At 35.9% G+C, this 23,327-nt stretch overlaps 1 protein-coding gene across 4 annotated transcripts in view; it reads left to right on the plus strand.

Moving 5' to 3' along the window:
• Positions 1-22,846, plus strand: part of GABRA2 (gamma-aminobutyric acid type A receptor subunit alpha2) — a 125,501-nt gene extending 102,655 nt beyond the window's left edge. For 3 of the 4 annotated variants that reach the window (XM_040484566.1, XM_040484590.1, XM_040484581.1), the window contains 3 exons: positions 5,580-5,782; positions 11,863-12,042; positions 17,269-22,846. In XM_040484566.1, coding sequence (XP_040340500.1) covers positions 5,580-5,782; positions 11,863-12,042; positions 17,269-17,565 — 680 coding nt within the window. In that variant the 3' untranslated portion in view covers positions 17,566-22,846. The remainder of the gene's footprint in view (positions 1-5,579; positions 5,783-11,862; positions 12,043-17,268) is intronic. The other variant, XM_040484571.1, reaches the window with a different exon arrangement.
• The last annotated feature ends 481 nt before the right edge of the window (positions 22,847-23,327 follow it).

Raw genomic sequence — 23,327 nt, forward strand, 5'->3', positions numbered from 1 at the left:
TCATTTCATTTCATTTCATTTCATTTCATTTCATTTCATTTCATTTCTCTGACTTAAATCTGTCTTCACTTTGCTTTCAGGGTAATATTTTTCTGCACATGCACTGAGACACCTTTTTATAATAGAGACACCGGTTCACATCCAGTAACTCTTTGGTCACTGTATCAACATTATGGGAAAACACTATTCATAATCTTCACTTCACAAATGAGGATACTGTGGAACAAAGGGGCTGGGGAATGTCCCCCAAGGTCACAAGATAAAGATTTAGGCATCTGGCTGTGGAGCTCACAGTGTCAGTCTCTGTGCTGAAATCATCCCCCCCCCCCCGCGACCCCCCGATTTGATTTTATACTCTCAGCACATATTTGCAGCCAACACTTGGTGTTCCTTTACTTTGATGCTATTTGTTCAGCTCCTGAGTTCAGGTCTTGGCACTTAACCTTACATAAGAAATGTTAACATAGAATGAAACCTGAATATCAAAGAACTGTATGTCAGATATTGTCTGTGTGTGGGGAATGATGACACATTTCACATATATGCATCGAATTTTAGTGCTAAAACACTGTAAGTTATTTGCCTTTTGTTTTACTGAGAAAGAAACTTAGGCCTCCCAAGGAAGCATTGAGTTATGGTAGTCACACAGAGGAGATAAAGAAAGAGACCGTCTGGTAAAAAATGTGGGAACATTCATTTCTGGAGGCCCTAGTAGGTATAGAAAAATGCCCATTGTTGGCAGACAGGCATGTGGAAGGTCTGAGCTTACCAAGTAAGTGCACCTCTTTTTTTAATGCCCAGATCTTCTATTTATAGTGTCATGGGAACAGGCAAGGCTGAACTAGCAGGCAGGAAAGCAGGCATATGAGAACCACACCCTTCCAGTGAAAAGAAAAAAAGGGGGAGGGGGGGAAGGTAGAAACTCATAGTCAGTGTTACCAATTTTATTGTCAAGTTTACACAGTCAGATGAAAGAAAAAAATTAGATATAGGGAAGATTTGAATATGGTGAAAAATAGCCTCATAGTAGACTCATTGAATTGCTAGAATGTTTTAGTAGTTTGAATGACTAGACCCAGATCTAATTTTAAACTAGCAGTGTAGAATTAGAATCATAGTTAAATTTGTGGTTTGCCATAATTTGAACTTTGCATTTTTTGATTAACCTACTTTAAATTAGTCAACATTCATGTAATGATCAGTCATTCCCAGAAATCCACACTTGAATTATAAATGATAAATATCATCAGGTATCCCTTCTTTAAATTAAAAATCTTGTATTTTTTTTGTCTTATCGCAAAAACAAAGCAAGTTCACTGCAAGAAAAAAGGAAAAAATAAAAAAATGAATTGCCTCCAATGTTAATTCCCCAAGTAACTAATATTACCATCTTAGATTATATCCTTACAGATTGTATGCTTTCATGCTTGTCTAGTAAAATACCAAAGAAATGAAACAACAAAAAATCAGTCACAAGTCCATTTTCTATTTTATCCATCCAGACCACATAACACTTTCTTCCCCAAAGTGGTAACTGAAGTGTCCTTTTTAATTTTATGTTCTATTTACTAAGCTCATACAAGTGTATCTATATTGATACACAAATCCAAGTGCATATATTTTCATGAAAATTGAATCATGAACTATTTTTAAGCAAAATGTATGGTAGATACATTTGCAATGAATTAACAGCCCTGCTTAACTCTTTGTAATATTGTTGTGGTATTACTAGTGTAGGTAATCAACGATTTATTAAACTACTTCCCAATCAATGAATATGCCAATGGTTGCCACCTTTTTACTTTTACAAGGTGTGTTCATGTGAAGAGCCTTGTGTATCATTTATCGCTTTATATTTTCCTGCTGTCATTTCAGTAAGAGACATTTCTTTTTTTTTTTTTTTTTTTAATTTTTTTTTTTCAACGTTTTTTTATTTTTGGGACAGAGAGAGACAGAGCATGAACGGGGGAGGGGCAGAGAGAGAGGGAGACACAGAATCGGAAACAGGCTCCAGGCTCTGAGCCATCAGCCCAGAGCCTGACGCGGGGCTCGAACTCACGGACCGTGAGATCGTGACCTGGCTGAAGTCGGACGCTTAACCGACTGCGCCACCCAGGCGCCCCAGTAAGAGACATTTCTAATAGCAGTAGTGATAACAAAAAAGAATTCAAGTAGCTGACATTTCCTGCACACTTATGATGTGCCAGATTTTATGCCAAATTCATACTAAACTGTCACAGCGTACCTCTAAAGAAGGTAGAGTTTATAATTGTTTTGTCTTTGAAGAAAGTAATAGTTGAGGAACTTGCTGTAAGTCACAGAAAAACAGCGAGTATTGGAGCCAGGATTCAAACCCAGGCCATGTGACTGGGAGGCCATCGGAGGACATAACAGTACAGTTCACCGGTAGTTTATACTGCCCTGCCCCATCTAGAAGAATTGCTGGGGATCAGGGTAGATACCAGCAAAAATGGTGGAGTACGAAATTCCAAATGAAAGCCTTCTGGTATTAGGGTGAGGAAATGGGGCTCATTCAGAAAGTATTATCAGCACTTTAAGGTGCCTCCCTGGAAGACATTTGCAAAAAGCTTGTCTTTGTATGTTACCTGACTCAGAATTCTCCTGGTGCAAAAGTTGCTACCAGGGAGATGTCACTGAAAGTATTTATAGGCAGATGTTTTAGTTGCTTCTGCCTGAGGTGACGGATAACATTTGGGACAAACAATGGTCTAACCAAAGAGTTTGAGAGGAAGGGCTAAGGAAGAATTGTACAAAAGTAGTTTCAAAAGCACTGACATGTATTTTGGAATCTAAAAGTCCACGTGTAAACACAGAGCTTTGTGAACACTCAATAAAGACCCGAGACAGTCGGTTAAGCGTCCGACTTCGGCTCAGGTCATGATCTTGTGGTCCGTGCGTTCGAGCCCCGCGTGGGGCTCTGTGCTGACAGCTCAGAGCCTCGAGCCTACTTCCTATTCTGTGTCTCCCTCTCTCTCTGACCCTCCCCCGTTCATGCTCTGTCTCTCTCTGTCTCAAAAATAAATAAACATTAAAAAAAATAAAAAAAAAAAAGACCCGAGAAAGCCCTAAACTTTCACCTCTTGAGGCCCTACAGAAGCAGAAGGTGTATGTATGCTAAAGCAGGGTTGTAAACTACCTGGCTGAAAGTTGAAGACATATCCCAACCTGCACACAGAGCCACTTGGCAAAGACTGAGGAAATTTTTTGTTCCAGGTATTTAAGGAAAACTGTCTAATCATCAGACAGCCACTACGCTAAAACAAACAAACAAAATCCCAAAGAACTCAGTGGCCCCAAACAAAAAGAATCAGACTTTACAGAATAAGTTAAGAAAAGTCACTAGGGGTGCCTGGGTGGCTCAGTTGGTTGAGCGTACAACTGTTTATTTCGGCTCAGGTCATGATCTCGCGGTTCACAAGTTGAAGTCCTGCATCTGGCTCTGCCCTGACAGCTCAGAGCCTAGAGCCTGCTTCGGATTCTGTGTCTCCCTCTCTCTCTGCCCCTCCCCCTCTTGTACTCTCAAAAATAAATAAAACATTAAAAGAATTAAAATAGTAAAAATAAAATACCTATAAATACATTTAAATAAAAAAAAATTTAATGCTTATTTTTGAGAGAGGGAGAGACAGAGCGTGAGTGGGGGAGGGGCAGAGAGAGGGAGACACAGAATCCAAAGCAGGCTCCAGGCTCTGAGCTGTCAGCACAGAGCCCAATGCAGAGATTGAACCCAGGAACCACAAGATCATGACCTGAGATGAAGTCGGACGCTTAACCGACTGAGCCACCCAGGCGTTCCTAAATCTTTATGACCTTGAATTAGGTAACAATTTCTTAGGTATGACACCAATTTGTAATCCCTATTCAGAAAGGATGCCCATTGCCGACATTCTCTTCAACACTAGCGTGGTATAAATCTTTTGAAGTTTGCTAACATTTTGGTGACTATATTGTTTTAAAAAGGCATCTTGGAGCACCTGCGTGGCTCAGTCAGTTAAGCATCCAACTTCGGCTCAGGTCATGATCGCACAGTTCGTGGGTTCGAGCCCCGCGTCGGGCTCTGTGCTGATCGCTTGCTCAGAGCCTGGAGCCTGCTTCAGATTCTGTGTCTCCTTCTCTCTCTGCCCCTCCCCCGCTCACACTTTGTCTCACTCTGTTTCTCAAAAATAAATAAATGTAAAAAAAAAGAAAATTTAAAAAGGCATCTCATTATCACTTTGTTTATATTTCCTTAACTGCTAAGGAAGTTAAATATATTTTCCTATATTGATTTGTCATTTGCATTGCTATATTTTGCATGTGTGTGTGTACGTGTGTGCGCATGCATGCATTTGTGCAAGCACATGCATTAGGGAAGATGTGGTTTTGCTTGTGGATATGTGTGGTTTTATCTGTCTTGTTTCCTGTTTAAGTATTCTCCTGTACCCAGTTCTCAAAAGAATACATCTTCACAGTCGTCTAAAACCTTGCACTTTGAGACATGAAAGGGTAGTGGGTTTCTGTAAATGTGTTTTTTAATATTGACTTAGTAGCAGGTGAAGTAAATTTACTTTTCTACCTTTTATTCCTACTACTACCATCATATTCCTAGATGCATTCACTCATGATGAAAGACTCACTGCTATTTTGAATTCCTAACTCTATTGCAGATGAGAAGAAAAAGCTGCTTTATTTATCCTCAGGGAAAGCAAAAAATACAATAGTATACAACTTTAACATATGGATGAACATTTCTTTAACATTTTAACTCTTTTAATTTAATGTGTCCCCTATGTACAAAATTAAACTTCTATTGGATCTCTGATAAAACAGGTAATTGCAGACATTTGACTGCTGATGATACAGCTTACCTCCTGAGTTATTGCTTTCTTTTTACCTAATCATTATGACTTCCCTGACTACTGGCAGAAAAGCTCTGCAGTGAAAGAAACTAAATTATTTTTTAAATGAACAGAGTATAAAATATTCCTTAAAATGTAGTGATTTGCATTTTATAAGATTTAAGGTTTAGTTGCTTGTTTTATTTTCTATAGACTCTAAGCTTCGTTATGAAAGAAATTATGTCCTCATGACGCTAAGCGATCCAGAATTAATTTCATATTTAGGTAGCTATACTTAGAATGAAGAACTTCTTAATCATAGTTCCATTGTGATCACTGGTGTGGATGATTGGTCCATTGCTTAGCGTGTTTTAAATAAACGATGAATAAATGCATGTGAGGCTTTGTGTGGGATTTTTTAAAAATAATGTTAATGCACGATGGATCAATTTAAAGTACCTACTTTCCTCATAGGAAGTTCTACTTCAGTTATCACCACCTTTGTACCCTTAACAGTATTCAAAAGAGAAAAAGGAGATTCATAGCAACAAAAATGAAAACTAAAAGCATTTCAGAGTTATTATTTCAAGAATTATAACAGCCATTTGTGATAATTAACTTTGCTCTGTTCTTCCAGTTTTTTTTAAGTGGATACAGTGGCAGTGAAAGTAACTTTGAAAAAAGAATATTTCCAATGCTGTCTTGTATCTGTTGATGTTTTTGGTTCCTGTCTTTCTGCAGGAGTCACAACTGTTCTAACAATGACAACTCTAAGCATCAGTGCTCGGAACTCCCTCCCCAAAGTGGCTTATGCAACCGCCATGGACTGGTTTATTGCTGTTTGTTATGCATTTGTGTTCTCTGCCCTAATTGAATTTGCAACTGTGAACTACTTCACCAAAAGAGGATGGGCTTGGGATGGGAAGAGTGTAGTCAATGACAAGGTAAGTGAGAATCCCCTAACAGATTTAGTTTATAACAGACATGTTCCTAAAAATTGACATTTAAAACATTCAAATGTAAATTTTGTGTGTGTGTGTGTGTGTGTGTGTGTGTGTGTGTGTGAATCATATTTCTTTTAAAGTATGCTTTTGCCTGAAATCCTTTAGGAGTGCTTGTTAGAGTATGACTTCTGTTGAAACCACTCCCTAGCATCTGCTGAGCTCTGACTGTGTGTCAGGCACTGTGCTAAGTTGTTTACACATGTTCTATCACGTAATCTTTACAACTTTATGACTAGTGTCTCTTTTTAATTCTCATTTTTCTGATGAAGGAGCTAAGGCTTAGTGAAGTCATTTACTTGCCCAAGCTCACACAACAAGTTAGTAGCTATATGTGATGGCAGATCTGACCATCAAGTTCATGCTCTTAAATACCACACTGCTTTATAATAAAGAGATTTGAAAAGAAAGTGGACTTTAATTTACCTGTTGTAGAATCTCAGGCTCTATCAGCAGTTGAGTTACCCTTCACCTACCCTCATCGCTGTTGCTTGGATAGAAAGGTTCAAGCAACATTGTTATCTCTTCCATGTTGTATGGAATAAGTACTTAGGTGCTGCAATGCTCAGAAAGTTTAAGTTGCTCATAGTCTATGAGACTCATTTGTTTTTAAGATTAATTTCTTTGGGAATTGTTGGTGTCCATTTTTAGGTTTCAAGTACTGAAGCTAGTGGAAGTTTTGAGCATTAATGTAACATCTGTTCCCTTTCTTATTTAATGGATTATTATTCATCTGCATTAAGAGGAAGCTTTGGCTGTATCACAGTGAGATATAAAGTATTCTTAATACTTAAGTTCTACTTGGAAGCCTCCTTTTTAACAATGTATCTGTTAAAATGCTTCTTCCATTAAATTTGGAATAACACACTTGGTGATTTTACTTCTTTGTCAGTTATTTAAATATAATTTTTTCTCATTTCTAGAACCATATTGCAGTTTAAGCATACAAATGATTGATGTTATAATTTAAAAGTCTTGCTCTTTTTCCTAATTTTGTAAACTGTAAGTTTTAATAAGTGCTGGTTTATTTCATTTTATAAGCAACGTTTTGCATACTAACAGCCACTGAGTAAATATTAAAGGGAATCCAATTAGCTTTCTATGCTTAACTTCTAGGTTATTTCAGCATTTCCATTACATTTTATTATTGATTTGTGTTTTCATTTTCCATATAATGTACTGCTTTTTCATTGCTATCTATGCAGTTACTTCTTTTTAGTTATATTAATTACACATGCGCTTTCATACTAACTTTTTTTGAAGGTGAAATGCCAGATGTATTTATAAATGCCAGACATGTTTATAAATATGTCACAAAAGATAAATAGTGGTTTGTGGTAAATTCTCCATATAGATATTCATTGATATATCACTTTTTAATGCTATGAGGGTGCCAATCAAATTGACATTGTGATTTAGCATATCAAATTGACATTGTGATTTGGCATATCAAATAAAATACCTTCTCCCTGTACTTGGAAAATAGAAGTACCTATAAATGCAAAAAACCCATTCATGATGATGCATTCTAAAAGCAATTACCTAGTACTGAGGAATGCTGGAATTAAGTCAAACCACATATCAAATCACACAGAGCAAAGATAAATCCAGGACAAAATCATTGATGTTCCCATCTCATCTGCAAGAAAACAGCTAACAAATGTTGTATTATTTCAGTTCTAAGTGGTTGGAATTCAGTGGTTAATTTAAAGGGAACATTGTATCAGGCACGTTGCTTGTTCTTACTTTTCCATAGCTAGGCCTTTGAGAATTTTTTGTTGAATAAAGAATCTAAGTGTTTCTTTTATGAAGTCTGCACATGTAACACCAAGGAAAAACTTCATTGCCTTCACGGAAAGAATGTTCAGTCTTTACAATGGTGAATTTATCAGTGGGTACTCAACCCAATTTCATGATTCAAATGAATTTTGGGAGGTGCTCCCTAAACTTAGCTTGGAAATAACCACATTCTTAGGACTGAAAGGAAATCGAGTGCCCCAAACTAGCACATCTGCCTGAAAAAATATTTCAGTGCAGTCTACTTTCAGGCTTCTCTGCTTTAGTTTTCCTTAAGAAGAATTTTTTTAAGTGGAAAATGATAATTTGCTTGAATTATAGAATTTTTGTCCACTGCCCATATTGGTGTCCTTCCAGTTTTATCAGACTGGAAAAAGTCCTCAGCTTTCGGAAGTTGGTATCATAAGTCGATGCAGTTCAGTCATCTGTCAATAGAAAGAGCATATGAAAAGTTCTTAAACATTTGTAAACTGGCAAGTATTAATTTGCATCATAAGAATAATAACGACTCAAAGATGCATACCACTAGCATATGTTTGAAAAAGGAAATACACATTTAACATACAATTTATATGTAGATTGCACTCTGCTGATCTTGAAAGTTAGTTTTTGCAAATACATAAATCCACTCCATTCATATTCAAGCTACATTTGAGCCCTCTGTGAGAAGACAGAGCCGACCTACTGTGCTCTGTGATCTTGGACAAGATGTTTTACTACTTTTAGCCTCAGGTGTGACACTAGATTACAAAACCTTATCACTCTAAAAGTGTAGTGCTGGATCACATGTTCCATCTCCAGTTGTTATTCCTTTCCATATACAGAAAGTATCTTATTATGAAATTCCCCAAGTTCTTCTGGAAGCTTCCCTCACAACCAACATTCTTCCACTTGCCCAAGACTAATTCTTCCACTGCAGCTCTCGATCTCTTTCTCTCTTGTTCTTTTCTCAGCCTTGAAGCATCAGTTATTGTTTTCTTCTCATTGCATCAAGGCCATCTTCTCCTTTCCAGCTGCCTCCTTCCTTTCAGTGAGGAGTATGCTTACTCTGTTTCATTTACCATGGAGGCAAGAACTCTCTCTAGATCCTATGTCACCCATTCCCCCATCTTCAGATCCATTCTTCTTCTCCATTCAAGCTTTTTGAAAACCGTGCTACGATGTCTGTGTTCTCACTTTCAATTTAATTCTCAGCCTGTAATCTGTAATCTGTATCTGTAAACTGTAATCTGATTTCCTTTTCATGTATTGTCCTGTAACTGACGAACACCAATAACCTCCACGTTTTCAAATCAGACAATAATTTTTCATTTTTCTCAAGGGATCCCCATTCAACCCATTGAATATTGTTGGGCTTCAGAACTCCATTCAGGTGCAAGTCAGCAGCATTTCTTTACAAGAAGCCTTCAAATAGCAACTTCCTGCCCTCAAATCCTGGCCTGGCAGCTGCCTTTATTCATTCTATTCTGAGAGTCCCTGCCCAAGTTCACAGTAGATCCTGTCTCCCTAACATCTTCTCTTGTTTACCCCCAAAGACAGTCATTTGGCTTTATTTTATTGTTTTTGGTTTTACTATTCACTATGTGATTCTCACTTTAAGGGTTTTATAGATAGTATTTGTGGGAATGTCTACAACACTAAACAGTGTCCACCCATTTACTGTCCCCAAATAGATAATCCTACTCGTCCTGAGAACAAATGTCAATCTTCAGGAAATTTCTGAATCCTGCACCCCCGAAATGATTCAGTCCCATTTAAGTGTGTCTAGCACCCTGATTTTTTACATTAAATCCTTTATTACAGTTTGTAATTGTATATAATGCCTCATCTCCTTCACTGATCATTATAGCATGTCCATGTTTATTTCAGTAAATCATTCACTGTTGGCCTTTTGCACTGGGTCTTGTGTGTATTAGTTGCTCAGTAAATATGGTCTGAATGAATAAAGTACAGCCCAATCAAATCTACAGCTCATGCTTTTATAGTATCTATAACTGTACCCCATACCTTTCTTTTAAGTTCTAGGATCATATATCTATCCTATTCCCTAGGCATTTCTATATAACTCTATTATCTCAATCTTTACATATCTTTTTTTAAATAAAAATACAACAAACAAAGATAAAAGCTTCTAAATTGATTTTGTATATTTCCCCTGCCCACATTTCCTTTTTTAAATCTCTGGCAAAACCTAATCTCACATACCCACAATTTGGAAATACCCCTTAACATCTAACCTGTCATCACATGGTGCCTATTTTCTTGTCCTTGTCATGGACTATGCCCTTGCTCAGTGTTCTCTGAGAACACTGTCTCTAATCATGTCTCCCTCCAGTCCATCCTCTACATTAGTGCTAGGGTCATTTTTCAGCTCTTCAGTGAGTTGTTGAAATCTTAATGTTAATTATTGAACTCTTTAATGAATTCTTCAAGTTGGTCAGCTGATATCGTCCAAGTACATAACTTTCTCATAAGTTTGTTTCGCATGTTGAGTTACTTGTTGTTTTACAGATGTCTCTATTTTAGCAAGAGTGTTTGCTCAAGTTATTACTATTATTATTCATTGTGCATTACCACCATGTGCCTAGGAATATCTCTGTGTTAGAAATGAGAAACTGCAGGGACATGTGGGTGGCTCAGTTGGTTAAGCATCCGACTCTTGGTTTTGGCTTCAGTCATTATCTCACTGATTCCTGAATTTCAGCCCCACGTCGACTCTGTGCTGATGGAGCAGAGCCTGCTTGGGATTCTCCTTACCTCTGTTTCTGCCCCTCCCCCACTCATGCTCTATCCCTCTCTCAAATAAACAAACAAATAAATAAATAAAAACCTTAAGGAAAAAAAAAAGAGATGAGAAACCATAGATTTGTTCCCATAAAGTTACTTACTCAGGATCACATCTAATAAGTGGTACATCCAAGATTGAACACAAATCTGAAGTCCATGCTTGTGTTCTTCCTCTAGCCATTAAACCATCCCCCAATATCCATGCTGCTACACATCTCCATGACATTAGATTCCTCTTACCAAAATGCCCCCTCCTTCCTTCTGTAACTGATGAATTCCTACTTCTTTCTTAATACCCATCTGATTTTACTTAACACTGAAACTTTCTCAGTGAATCCAATTACTGCCCTCTATTATCTTTCTGCAGTACCTGACACAAATTCATTTTATGTGACCTTAGTAAATTAGACTTTTATCATAAATTTGTGTTTCTAACAGTAGGTTACATGGTCTAAGAAGATAGTAGTATTGTCACACTCATCATTTTCTCTGCTATAACCTGGAATAATAGTTAGCACATAATTTATTTGAATTAAATTTAAAAAATAAATAACTCTAATCTCTTGAGACTGATTCCATTTCTAAATCTGAGTCAGTGGTTCTACACTGGCCAAGAAAAGCATATTCTCTGCAAACACATCATATATTAAATTACTTAAAACACAGACTTAGTTGGGGCACCTGGGTGGCTCAGTCGGTTAAGTGACCGACTTTAGCTCAGGTCATGATCTCACAGTGCATGGATTCGAGCCCCGCGTCGGGCTCTGTGCTGACAGTTCAGAGCCTGGAGCCTGCTTCTGATTCTATGTTTCCTTCTATGTCTGCCCTTTACCAGATCCAATTCTGTCTCTCTTTCTCTCTCACAAATAAATAAACACTAAAAAATAAAAAAAAAAAAAAAAGATTTAGCAACATAGTATGCAAACTAACATGAAATGTGCCATTGTTTTGTGATTCACTCCATGCAATCCATAGAAAACATCACATTTCAAGTGTTTTCTTCATTTATTTGCATTTTTCAACATCCTGCCTTGTTCCAAAAGCATTTCAGGCAGTTTACCAAAAGAATGCATGCACTTAACTATTCTAAAATAAAATAGAAATAGAAGTAAGATATCAGGATGAAGGAAAATACAATGCAAATGTGTCCACCGTTTGGGCCAGAACATTAGCTATAGTCCATAGCTAGAGGAGTTGAGCTTTAAACTCTGAGCTTCTTGGCTGCCAAAGTAAACCATGGGGTGGGGGCGGGAGTTACTCTTATTTGTAATCAAAAAATGGAAGCATAGATTTTCTTAGAGAAAATATTTTCCTACATTGAATTCTTTAAAACAATATCATATGGGTTTTATATTAGGGAAAGCTGGGTACTATTGAAAGTAATGTCAACATTTTCCCAATAAACTCAGTAATGAATTTCATATTGATGTCTCTTGTAGTCCCCTTCAATAAAAGCTGAAGGCATTACATTAACATACAACTCAGTGAAGGCAATTCTTCAAGGAGCTAAGCTAATATGGTCCAAGTATATAGCTTTCTCATGGCCCAATTTAATCCAAGGAAAGACTTTAGAGTACTTAGAGAAGTGGATGGACTGTATAACCTTCAAACAATCTTCTGTAAGTATCACTTTTCTCAGTCAGGATGGTTAGCAGACAGTTAACAATAGCATTATCTGACCCAGGAGCATGTTGTTGCTTTACAAGAAATGGGCTGGCGAGTAGCCACAATGACTGTAAAAAAAAACAACATGGTATATAGAAAGAGCATAGATTCGCCCCTCTGGCGACCTTGGGTTTTTTCCAAAGTCTGTCTTATCTAGTGTTACATTTATGAGCGCTCCCTTTCCTTATTCTAAGGACAATATCTGCGATTCTTTCCAATTCTGCAACCATGTGATTATTATTTTTATTCATATCCCAGGTCACTATGCTAACAGATGTCTATATTTTAGCAAGAGCATTTGCTCAAGTTATTAACACGTTATTTTATCTACTACTCTAAGGAAGCTGAAACTGGTTTGCCCCATGGTGTAAGACATTTTGATTTCTACAATCAAGAATTTTCCAGACTTGAAATTTTACATGTGTTCAGACATTCTAATGAAGTAATAAACTCAGAATATTCTGAGTCCTATAAAACATTGTTGAAAAAATAGAAAATGTAATTAGTATGTGCTGTATTTACTTTTCATTCCACTTCAGCTACAGCATCAACAAATTCTATAGTAGCGTATTTTCCTCTTTTTTCCCCAATTAATGTGTAAAAACACATAATCTCTTGATTTTGTGATTAGCCATATTTTCCCCTTCCCACTTAATATGAGTCTCAATTACAAGCAAAACAACTTCCACAAACATGTGGAATGGTAAAATTGTGGACTTTCAGGATAATTACATAATAGAATTACAGAACAGACTATGGGAATCTAAATTTTATGAATCTCATAAATACTCTACAAAATAGCTTTATATGTTTGTATATATCACATACTTTCTAAATATATATTTTTTGTCCCAGTGATCATTCTAGTACATGTCATTCATGATAAAGCAGACATTTTTTGAGCCTCTTCTGTGCAGGAACTATGCTAGCAGCTCTGCATTGCACAGTCTGTGCTCTCAAGGAGCTTACAGTCAAGTGGAAGAAAAAAAATAAGTGAGAGAAGTATACCTGCCACTATAGAGACAGACACTAGGGTGTCGTGGAAGCCCATGGAAAGAGTAATTATTGCAGTAAGAAGTAATGTTTCAATACATGTGATTTTGAGCTGAGTTTGTATAAAATGGATCTAACTAGGGGAACAGCATGGGTTGGTAATCAGTTCCTGGCTCAATTGTGGTATCATGCACAGGTTAGGGAATAAAGGAGAGTGTATAGAATTAGGTTGGGAGTGAAAGTAACCTGTAATCATTTCTGGATATTTTGCGTTTTGATTACTTATGGAATATGTAGATAGAGAAGTCTAATGAAACATAATGGGTGATAATTCTGGTGAGAGGTATTAGGTCAGTCATCTGCATATTGGTAACAGAGCCATTCAAGAGTCACTTAAAATTATTAGAAAATAGCAGTGGGTAGAAGTTAGCAGTGAATACGGCAAGGTGATATCTTCTGTAATGGCCTAGCGTACTAATATTTTTTAGTACGATCAATAGTAGATCTATGAATTACAAAGAATAGTAATAGAATATATTATGATGACTTAATCTGTATACTCTGCTTTAGCAGATCTAAGAACTGGAAGTCAGCTATCAATTCAATAGTATTTTTTCTCTAGATACATGATTTTAATTTTAAATAGATAGGAGCAATTTGCTTTACTGTATATTTGTGATAATTACTTTCAAATGGACTGAGGGGAGTTATTTTATAACTTTGTAAGACTTTGTAAGATCTATGCCAGAAAGGCTTTACTGGGCTATGGCTAAGAATTGAGAAGTTTTAGTACCATGAGAGTGCCCTGCGCTTCATTCAGTGAATTGGTAAGAAATCACAAGTGCCAACCGCTGGGTTTTGACTAAACATAGTACTCGGGACTCTTGCACTTTCGCTTGCTATTGGTTCTGAAAATAATCAAGTTTCCAAGTTCCTAGAGAGCATTCTGAAGCCAAGCCATCATCTTGTCAGGTACTAAGCTTGCCTCCGAAGTTCACACTTATATTCAGAAATTGAAGCCATTCTTTGAACAATGAAGAAAAAATAAGATGAAATTTTATTCTTAGGAGTTAAGTCAATAAAAGTTACAAACACACATTAAAATTATTTTTAACACTGCTTATGATAATATCCACAGTATTGGGATGGAAAAAAAAAACCCAGCAACATACAAAAATATTCGAGGGTGATATTTGGCTGGTACATTCTGGCACAGCCCTTCTGGGTATTTACAGCCAATGTTTGTGCGGGTTGACCAGAGTATCTGTTTTGTTTTGTTAGTGCCCCTGCTTCCGAGTTTGTTAAATAATTTAGCATCACCTGTGGGTTTGTATACAGTTGAAGGGTGTTAAGTCAGGCAGGAAGGGTGCTGGTGAGAGTACAAAGTCTATCTGTACACGCTTCTTGCAACAAAGGACATTTACATTTATGTTTCTTTGCCAAAATGTCTAAACCTTGCACCATAAATCCTGACCTAACTTGATGTCCCTCTTCCAAGATACCTTTTTTGGGTTCCTCCATGCAATGTTTATGTCTTCTTTCAAAGATATAAAATGGATCTTGTAAGCCAGTAATCAAGATTTTGTAACTGAGTTATACCCATTCCTACTGTCCGCTAAGAGACGGTGCTTTTCAATGTGGTTTGAGTATTCATTTGCGCACTAAATTCTCACAGTGGTTCATTATGGCTTTGGCATAATTATCTCCCTGTTTTCAAACTAGAAGCTGAAGCAGGTAGAGGTTAAAGAATATTCTCATGGTCAGTCCAAATTCTCTCTAAGTGCCATTTGAGATTACTTTAAATGATATCTAGGAATATTCGAAATAATGATAATATAAACCCTGTATGTTACATACTTTATGGTTTAAAGGGTCTTTTTAGAAGATTGACCTAGTGATATAAACTAGGAATTTAGGAAAGAGTGTACTCCCAAGTTTCAAACACCTTCTCCAAAGAGTAATATCACATAGTATGATATTTAAAGCAGAGGTTTAAAGTCACACACATGGGAGTTTTTGTGCTTTTTCAGCCACTTAACAGACAGGAGACCCGGTTGTATCACGAAACCTCTTTAGCCTCTAGTTTGAAATTTGTAACATGGGGTTAAGTATCGAACTTACCTCCTACCCAGTAGTGATGGTTTTTTTTTTTACAAATAATACTGTCAGTCTTAACCCTACACCTGACACATCCTAGTGTTCAGCAAGTGTTACCAGCTCGCTGTCAGTTACATACTTGGAAATTCCCCTGCATTTGTAACATGGGAACTTTGTGTGCCATTGCAGAAGAAAAGCTGTTTTATAGCTTTCATAGTGGTAGACCCTCAACCCCTTTCCTTTTATACTCCAGCCACATCTGGAAGAATGCCTCATCAGCTAGGGAAAGAGAGGAGGGAGAAATCTGATGTCAGTAAAGGACAGGAAAACCAGGCCCGTTTTTAGATCTTCTGTGCTCCCTGAGGACCTTTCTTATCTCATTTTACCTGATCATTTTGAGAATTCTTTAAAAAAATTTTTTTAGTGTTTATTTATGAGAGAGAGAGAGAGAGAGAGAGAGAGAGAGAGAGAGAACATGAGTAGGGAGGGGCAGAGAGAGAGGGAGACACAGAATCTGAAGCAGGCTCCAGGCTCCAAGCTATCAGCACAGAACCTGATGCAGGGCTCGAACGCACGAACCGCAAGACCATGACCTGAGCCAAAGTCAGACACTTAACTGACTTAGCCACCCAGGCGCCCCGAACATTTTGAGAATTCTTAATTGAAAATAATTGATATTTGAAATTCTGTTCTAGGCCAATTCGTCCTCTAAATCTGTTGATTTACACTCTTCACTATTTTGGATAATTCATAGCTGGCTCAATTTTGTTTGCATTTAGATAACTAAGAAGACATTTATGTTAGATAGAAATGCAGATAAATGTTATTTATGTTTCCAGGTTCATTAATTCAGCTGCATATTATGTGCCTACCAGGTAGAAGGCACCATGCTAAGTGTAAGTTTATAATGGTAAACAAGACAGACGTAGCACCAGCCTTTATTGAACTTAGATTCTAATGAGAAAAGAAGACGTCGATCAAATAATCTCACTAGAAAGAATTTATACATTTTGAAAAATGCCACGATGGAAGTAAACTGAGTCCTGTGAAGCATGCATATGGGCAAAAAGACTGTGCTGCATAGAGTGGCTGGGAAGGTCTTTTTGACGACAAAGACTAAACCAAGACCAAATTATGAGAGGGGATTGATAACAGGAAATGCAGGATGGAGAGAGGCAATTCAAGTAAGGAAGTGGCATGGCCAAAGGTACCAAACAAGGAAGTATTCTGAAAAGTGAAGTTATTTCCTGGGACTGGTATATAACAAAGAAAAGAAGCCATGGTAAGAGGTATTGATTTTATTCTCAGGACCTTGAGAGTGTATTTAAGGGATTTAAGCTGAGGAGTGACGTGATCCCATTTGTGTCTTGAAAAAAATCCCTGTGACTACAGTGTGTCTAATGATTGGACAAGGTCAAGCCAAGCTGGGAGAGCACAAAACATTTAATTTGGTCCAGGCAGGAGATAATTGTGAGCCAGATTAGAGCGGGTGGGAACTGAACTGGGGATTATGAGGAGAAACAGCTTGTGGTTGAGCTAGGCAAAAAGCAGAATTTGTATTTTATCTTTGTCCTATGTTTTTAGTATTTATTTCACTGCCACCCGCATATGGTTAGTTTATCACCATATGAATAAAGCATTTGACACCAGGGAGAGAAATACTGTTATCTAGTTCAAGAAGATAAATTTCTTTGTTCAGAAATTGAGGTCATATGTTGTAGATGATCATTTCTCTTGTTAAAATATCTCTACATTCCATTTATTCATTCACTCATTCATTCAACAAATATTTGAATAACTACTTGTAAGAGTCAAAATGTTGCATCGTTTATTACATTTATGGTTTTGATTGTTTTCCATGTAAACAACAAAAAAACATGGTTCTTCAGGTATATGGTATCATTGATTTTTACACTGGGGATTTCCTCATGGTTTTAGGACTCCTTTTATTTATTTTCCTAAATTTCACCTTTCTAATTGATAATGATGTTTTTATCAAGATGCTTTTCTGCAGAATTTGAACTGGAGTTTGGAAAATGTTAAGTGGCAGGCTCAACCCACATTCTGTTAATTCTTGTATTTTTCAATAGAAAAAAGAAAAAGCCTCAGTCATGATACAGAACAATGCTTACGCCGTGGCTGTTGCCAATTATGCCCCGAATCTTTCAAAAGACCCAGTTCTCTCCACCATCTCCAAGAGTGCAACCACACCAGAACCCAACAAGAAGCCGGAAAACAAGCCAGCAGAAGCCAAGAAAACCTTCAACAGTGTTAGCAAAATTGACAGAATGTCTAGAATAGTTTTCCCAGTTTTGTTTGGTACATTTAATTTAGTTTACTGGGCTACGTATTTAAACAGAGAACCTGTATTAGGGGTCAGTCCTTGAATCTAGACACAGGTGATCTTTGGGATGTATAGGAACATACAACTTTGTTTGTTTTGCTATGTACAGTCTGACTAATAACTGCTAATCTGTGAACCAACATGTACAGTATGTATATAGCTATATAGCTTACCAGTAGACCTCTAATGGAGACACGCATTTGCTAACTTGCGGAACCACAGGCAGAAAGCACCCCGTGCCCAAAGAGCCATTGCCTTTTTTAAAGATTTACCCTAGGAACTCGTTCAAAGTGGATTTCACGTGACCTGACTCATTTCCTACTGTTCTAATTGTGATGAAAATGGGGATCCTATACCACACTTTATGAACTCTTTTGATTTAAGTCTTAAATAGAACTATTTTGTACTGTTGCCTAACGATAACGTAAGATAATGTTTTCATTCCAAGGGGAATTCTTCTAAATCACAGAACTCGTTGTATCTGCCACATCAGTGCCCTTCATGAGTGCTCAGAATCCCTGCTAGTGTAATTGGAAGCTTAGCACACATCAGAAGAAAAACTAGAGATCTGAAATCAGCTTTTAATTACTCTGTATAGCATCTATAGCACATATTACAGCATGACAAGCTCAAATAGTTAAGAGTCACTCCTGACAGAATGTTAATTATGCCTAGAATTTAATAACTATCAGAATGTCATGGCCATTACATTTTAGCATCAGAGTTTATTTGAAAGTAAAATTCAAATCCTACAGAGTATTATAATCATTGGAAACTACCTTAAATTAAAACAATAAAAATAAAAAAAAGACAAATGTGTCTTACTCTTTCCAGGTATGTGTTGTATTGAAATTGATCAGCTAAATTTTCTTGGTGCTGGAGACTGGAAAAAGCATCCAGTTTGGCTGCTGTGGAACAACATTCACATTGGATTAGAAAATTGTGCCAAGAACTCCCACTGATGAGAATTCATAGGTGTCACAGTATCTAGATGAGCACTTATACGATTCTCTTCTTTCCTGTTTACTGCAAATTCTGCCTTAAGGCTTCTTTTCATCAGGACTCAGAAGCCACTAATTACAAAGGAAAGGGCAGTGAATTGGCACATTTTTCTGTCTTGAAGCAGTGCTTTCAGATAAGAATTATGTAAATCTGCTTTTGTAAATTGCAACTTTAAATTTCATTGACTCAAATTTACAACAGCTTTGTATACCAGAAGAGGTTTTGGTAAGAGTTGAACATTTTTAAACAGAAACTTTAAAGCATCACCAACAGATTGTGGATTAGTTCACATGCACAAATATAAACATGCACACACGTATACACACACACACACACACACACTAACTAAATTAGAGTGCACACACATAGCTAAATTAGAAACCACAATTTTCAATTTTATATAATTACTAAATATTAATGGGTAAAATTCATTTTTCTTTTAATATTTAAAATATACTCTCTATGCCCCTGAAATATGTTAATAGAAGTTAACAATTGTGTCTCATGCCTAGATTTAAGATTTTTGGCAAACCCAAAATCCTTTTGACTCACATCTACATTAGCAGTTATTAGTTGACTTTTACTAATAGATACACCTTTATGATGGTGTTTTTGTAGAAACATAAGTAGTCAAATAGTGGCATTTCTTGCAGTTTTGTACAGTATTTCAGTATAGTGCATAAATAAGTATGTTCATAAAATCAATAAAAGAAGTATCTTATGGAAATAAGCAAAATCACAACAAAAAGTGCTATTCCTTTGCCTCGTTTAAATTTATTTTTTTCATTTTCTTTGTTTTAGTGTGATTCTATTATGTGCTTTGCATGACTGTATTAATACCAAGGTCACAAATGCATCTTATTAACAGAATTTGCCGTGAAGACAGGCTTGACATTAAAAGTTCCCTCACAAAAGGTAATCCATAATCCTTAATAAAATAAAATTGTTAACATGAGCTAATAAATGTATTTCTTTAATTCCCTTCCAATTACAGCTTATTTGTCATCTAAATAGTTTTAACACATACAATTTATTTATACGTTGAAATGGAAGATACCCTATTTTCCTACACACTTAAATATAACATAGATCTGTAGAGTTTAGGGAAGTGTGTAAGAGTCTGAGAATATGCACCTTGCTTGAAGGCAAGCAATAAAAATGCTTTGTACGGTATACATTACTTTACACTTTAAAAACATTGTGCTTGTAAGTTCTACATTTCCCCCTTAAGATCTGACTCTAAATTATAAATTTATAAATATGTACATATGTAAAAATAGTTGTAAATAGCAGTTTCTGTAAGACAACAGAAGAGACTCCTCTTTACCTTTGACAAAGGGCTGCGCCTACATCGATGACACCAGTTTCATTAAAATTTAAGGTAGAGTGGCCAGAAAAGTTATTCTTGTTATTCTTATTTTTAGTTTGAATTGCCAAAATCTTATTTGAACCTAATAACGTCCTGACAGTTCAGATTTTCTGATGATGTGGATTGGGATTTTTGATTATTTCTCTCATGTTGGTGTATTTTTTTACACATTTCTCCAACTTTTAAAATTTATACATCAAAGGGAACTTTTGGTGTTTCTGGAGAGAGGGAGGATGCTGCATGGAAAATTATTTTAAATCATAGAACCGTAGTGTTTAAAACTATTCTGCTTTCCATAAACCATTGTAAAGATGCAAAACAAAGGTGACACAAATTTATTAAAATAAGACCAAATTTTCAAGAATTACATTTTTAATACACTATCAGAGGTCTCTTTGGCCCACATTATGCCTATTTTATGCAGTTGCACATTGACATAAAGAGTTATGGTATGTACAAAATGTAGATAAGTACATGTACATATATTAGAGATAAAGTCTCATTTTTGTATAGCTGCTGCTCTGATTCAGCTAATATTTATTCAACAAATTTTTTTTTTTACCTCGTACTGTGTGTCACATCATGATGGTGTTAATAACACTCATATTGCACCCTCAGAATTTAGATGAAAATTAAAGTGCATCTCCTTCTTCTAAAGACTGAAAATCAAAGACGAAATGGAACACGTGAATTAATTTAGCACTGAGAGTTGTTTTAATAAGTTATAAGATCATGAGTGTGCTAAGATAGTGTCTGTTTTGTTTTTTCCTCCTATTCGTGTTCCTATGTTTTAAATACAAAAACGGAACAAATATAACCGGTTAGTAATTATTTTAAACTTCCGTGATTTTTAAAATGCCAGTGTTACTGCTTAGCAGTCTTCAGGGATCTCTCTCTTTCGAATTTATCTCAGGTTTGAATAAGTGATCCCCTTGAGCGACATTTCCAATTTTTTTTCTTAAATATTTCATAGTTTATCTTATAAAGGACACAGATGCTGTTATTTCACTCATATTTTTCTTTGGTGTGTGTGTGTACATATATATAGGTATATATATATGTACACACATATATGTGTGTATATATACACACATATATGTATATACATGTATACATACGTACGTGTGTGTGTGTGTATCTCATGTGTTTATGATGTGGTTCTTTTTATGGTCCTGGCTGAGGCTAAGGGAACTGAACTCTGCCATGATATCGTAGATTGTAGAGGGACACCAAAGCTCTATGGAATCTGTTTCTACTGTATTTGTCTCTACTATATTTGGCATAGCCTATCATTTCAGTGGGAGGACAAGGAAAGTAAATCAAGTCACCTTCTGCAAAATCATGTTTCTTTAGCATCAAGACTTTTTTCAAATGCTTCCTTCTTGATGCCTTAGACAATACCTATGAAGCACTGAAATGTTTATTATTTAATTTGCGATCCAAGACCATATCAATAGGTTGATTAGTATTAATAACTTTACCAAACACCAAATATTAATAACTTTACCAAACATCAAACTGTATAGGTTGATCCTGTTCTTCGTCTTGTAACAGTCTTACAACCATCTGCATATTTTTGAAACAACTTCCAGGATTTTTTTTTTTCATATAAAAAGGTTTGGAATTTTAAGGGAATCAAGCTAACTCATTGTTACCCTGTAGTGCATTTTTCCATGTAATTGAGGTCTCATGGGAACCGTGGGTTTCCCTCTTATTAATCCAGAGTATACAGAAGCATAACATTTAAACTGGGAAGGGCTGTGGTTATTTTTAATATCCATGCTTGGAAGCCAGAGACACTTTATAAAAATCACTCATAACAGTGTGGACAAGACAAATTATAATCTTTTTCTTTATTGATTTCATGCTTAAAAGATGAAATTCAGTATTTAATGAAATTTTTAATATCCATCTTTCATAATCAACATTTGTATAAAAGATAATAATGTTTTCCATTAGTGTAAGCACTCATATTTTCATCAAGTTCAGAACAAATTCAGGACCTCAAAAATAGTGAAAGAAATATCAAAGAGAAAAACTTCCTGGAAAAAATGAGTCTGTTACTAATTAAACCCAGTGAAGCATTTTCCCTTTTAACACCCAAGAAAAGGGAGAAATTAAATATGCATAAATATATACAGAAACATTTAACAGTTATGATTCTATCATGGTAAGCACCATGATTAAAATGCTAAAGTAGATGGAGTTCTTGTGAAGGCATGTGGGAATGGTAATCAAAAAATTATTCAAAATCTATCTGTTTCTTATCAGAATTTTGTATCCTCATGTTTTTCTTGAAAATTCTTAATCATCCAACATATTTGGACCACCGTTTTCAACTTTATTTAGTTGAAGTATTCTGTATTTGTCTGTATATGTAAAGAACATTTTCTTATATACATACTAATATACCCCACTTCAAATCACTGTCTCTATGTTGCAGTTTATACATAACATCACTTAATATGTTGCCTGATTGGAAGAACCACTGATAGATGTTTCAGTTTATAGTAGTCTTCCCCAAGAACCCTTAATAAGTTCTTAGCTTTGATTAGAAGAGTGTGTGTATGTGAGTGTGTGTGTGTGTGTGTGTGTGTGTATTTGCAGGTATGAAAGAACATTTTGAGGAATTCAAACAAATTTATACAATTTATTTTATTAATGGGCCCAATCCCAAATGTAGCTCTTATTACTAGCAATTAACTTAGTCAATAGAATAGTTTTTTCAGTAGATCCATAACAAACATATTAATTGGAATTTAGTGTTGAGCCATACATATGGTTACATATATCCTTCCTATAAAAGTTGTTAACATTTTTCTGATGTACTTCTAGTTGGCCCAGATGATTTCACAATTCTGCTTGTAAGGCAGGAAAGAAAATCTTTGAATTCCAAGTTTCTCAATGGAGGTTTGTAAAAGCTTTCATTAAATTATATATCTGGTTGATCGTATGCAGATGCCAAGTCCTCTCTATATGCATTACTGGTTAGTTTCATACCTTTTTGAATTGAAATGGTTCTGAGTTCATTCTAAGCCCTTCACATAGATTACCTCATTCAGTCCTCGCAACAACCGTAAATCACTGTGTGATTCTTGAAGTTCTGGACACCAACATGCCAACCCAACACATATTTTAGACGAAGTAAAAAAAAAAAGCTGTATTTTTCTTTGCTTTAATTCAAATTTATATTCATACATTTTGGGGAGCACCAATCCAATAAAAAGACCACTATCTGGTTTTCTATATGACAAAACCAAGCAAACAGCAAACACTAAACTGTACAGCAACCAAGAATCCATTTTTGTGAAACTAGTTATTCATTAATATCAGTCACAATTTAGTTTCTAGGAATATGTTGCATTTTTGTTTTTTGATCCATAGGTAATGATAATATATAAAAATGCTTAAAGTTGATTAAGAACACTATTTTG

The sequence above is a fragment of the Herpailurus yagouaroundi genome, unplaced genomic scaffold (genome assembly GCF_014898765.1).
Source record: "Herpailurus yagouaroundi ecotype Mexico unplaced genomic scaffold, PumYag 28, whole genome shotgun sequence".
Classification (NCBI taxonomy): Eukaryota; Metazoa; Chordata; class Mammalia; order Carnivora; family Felidae; genus Herpailurus; species Herpailurus yagouaroundi.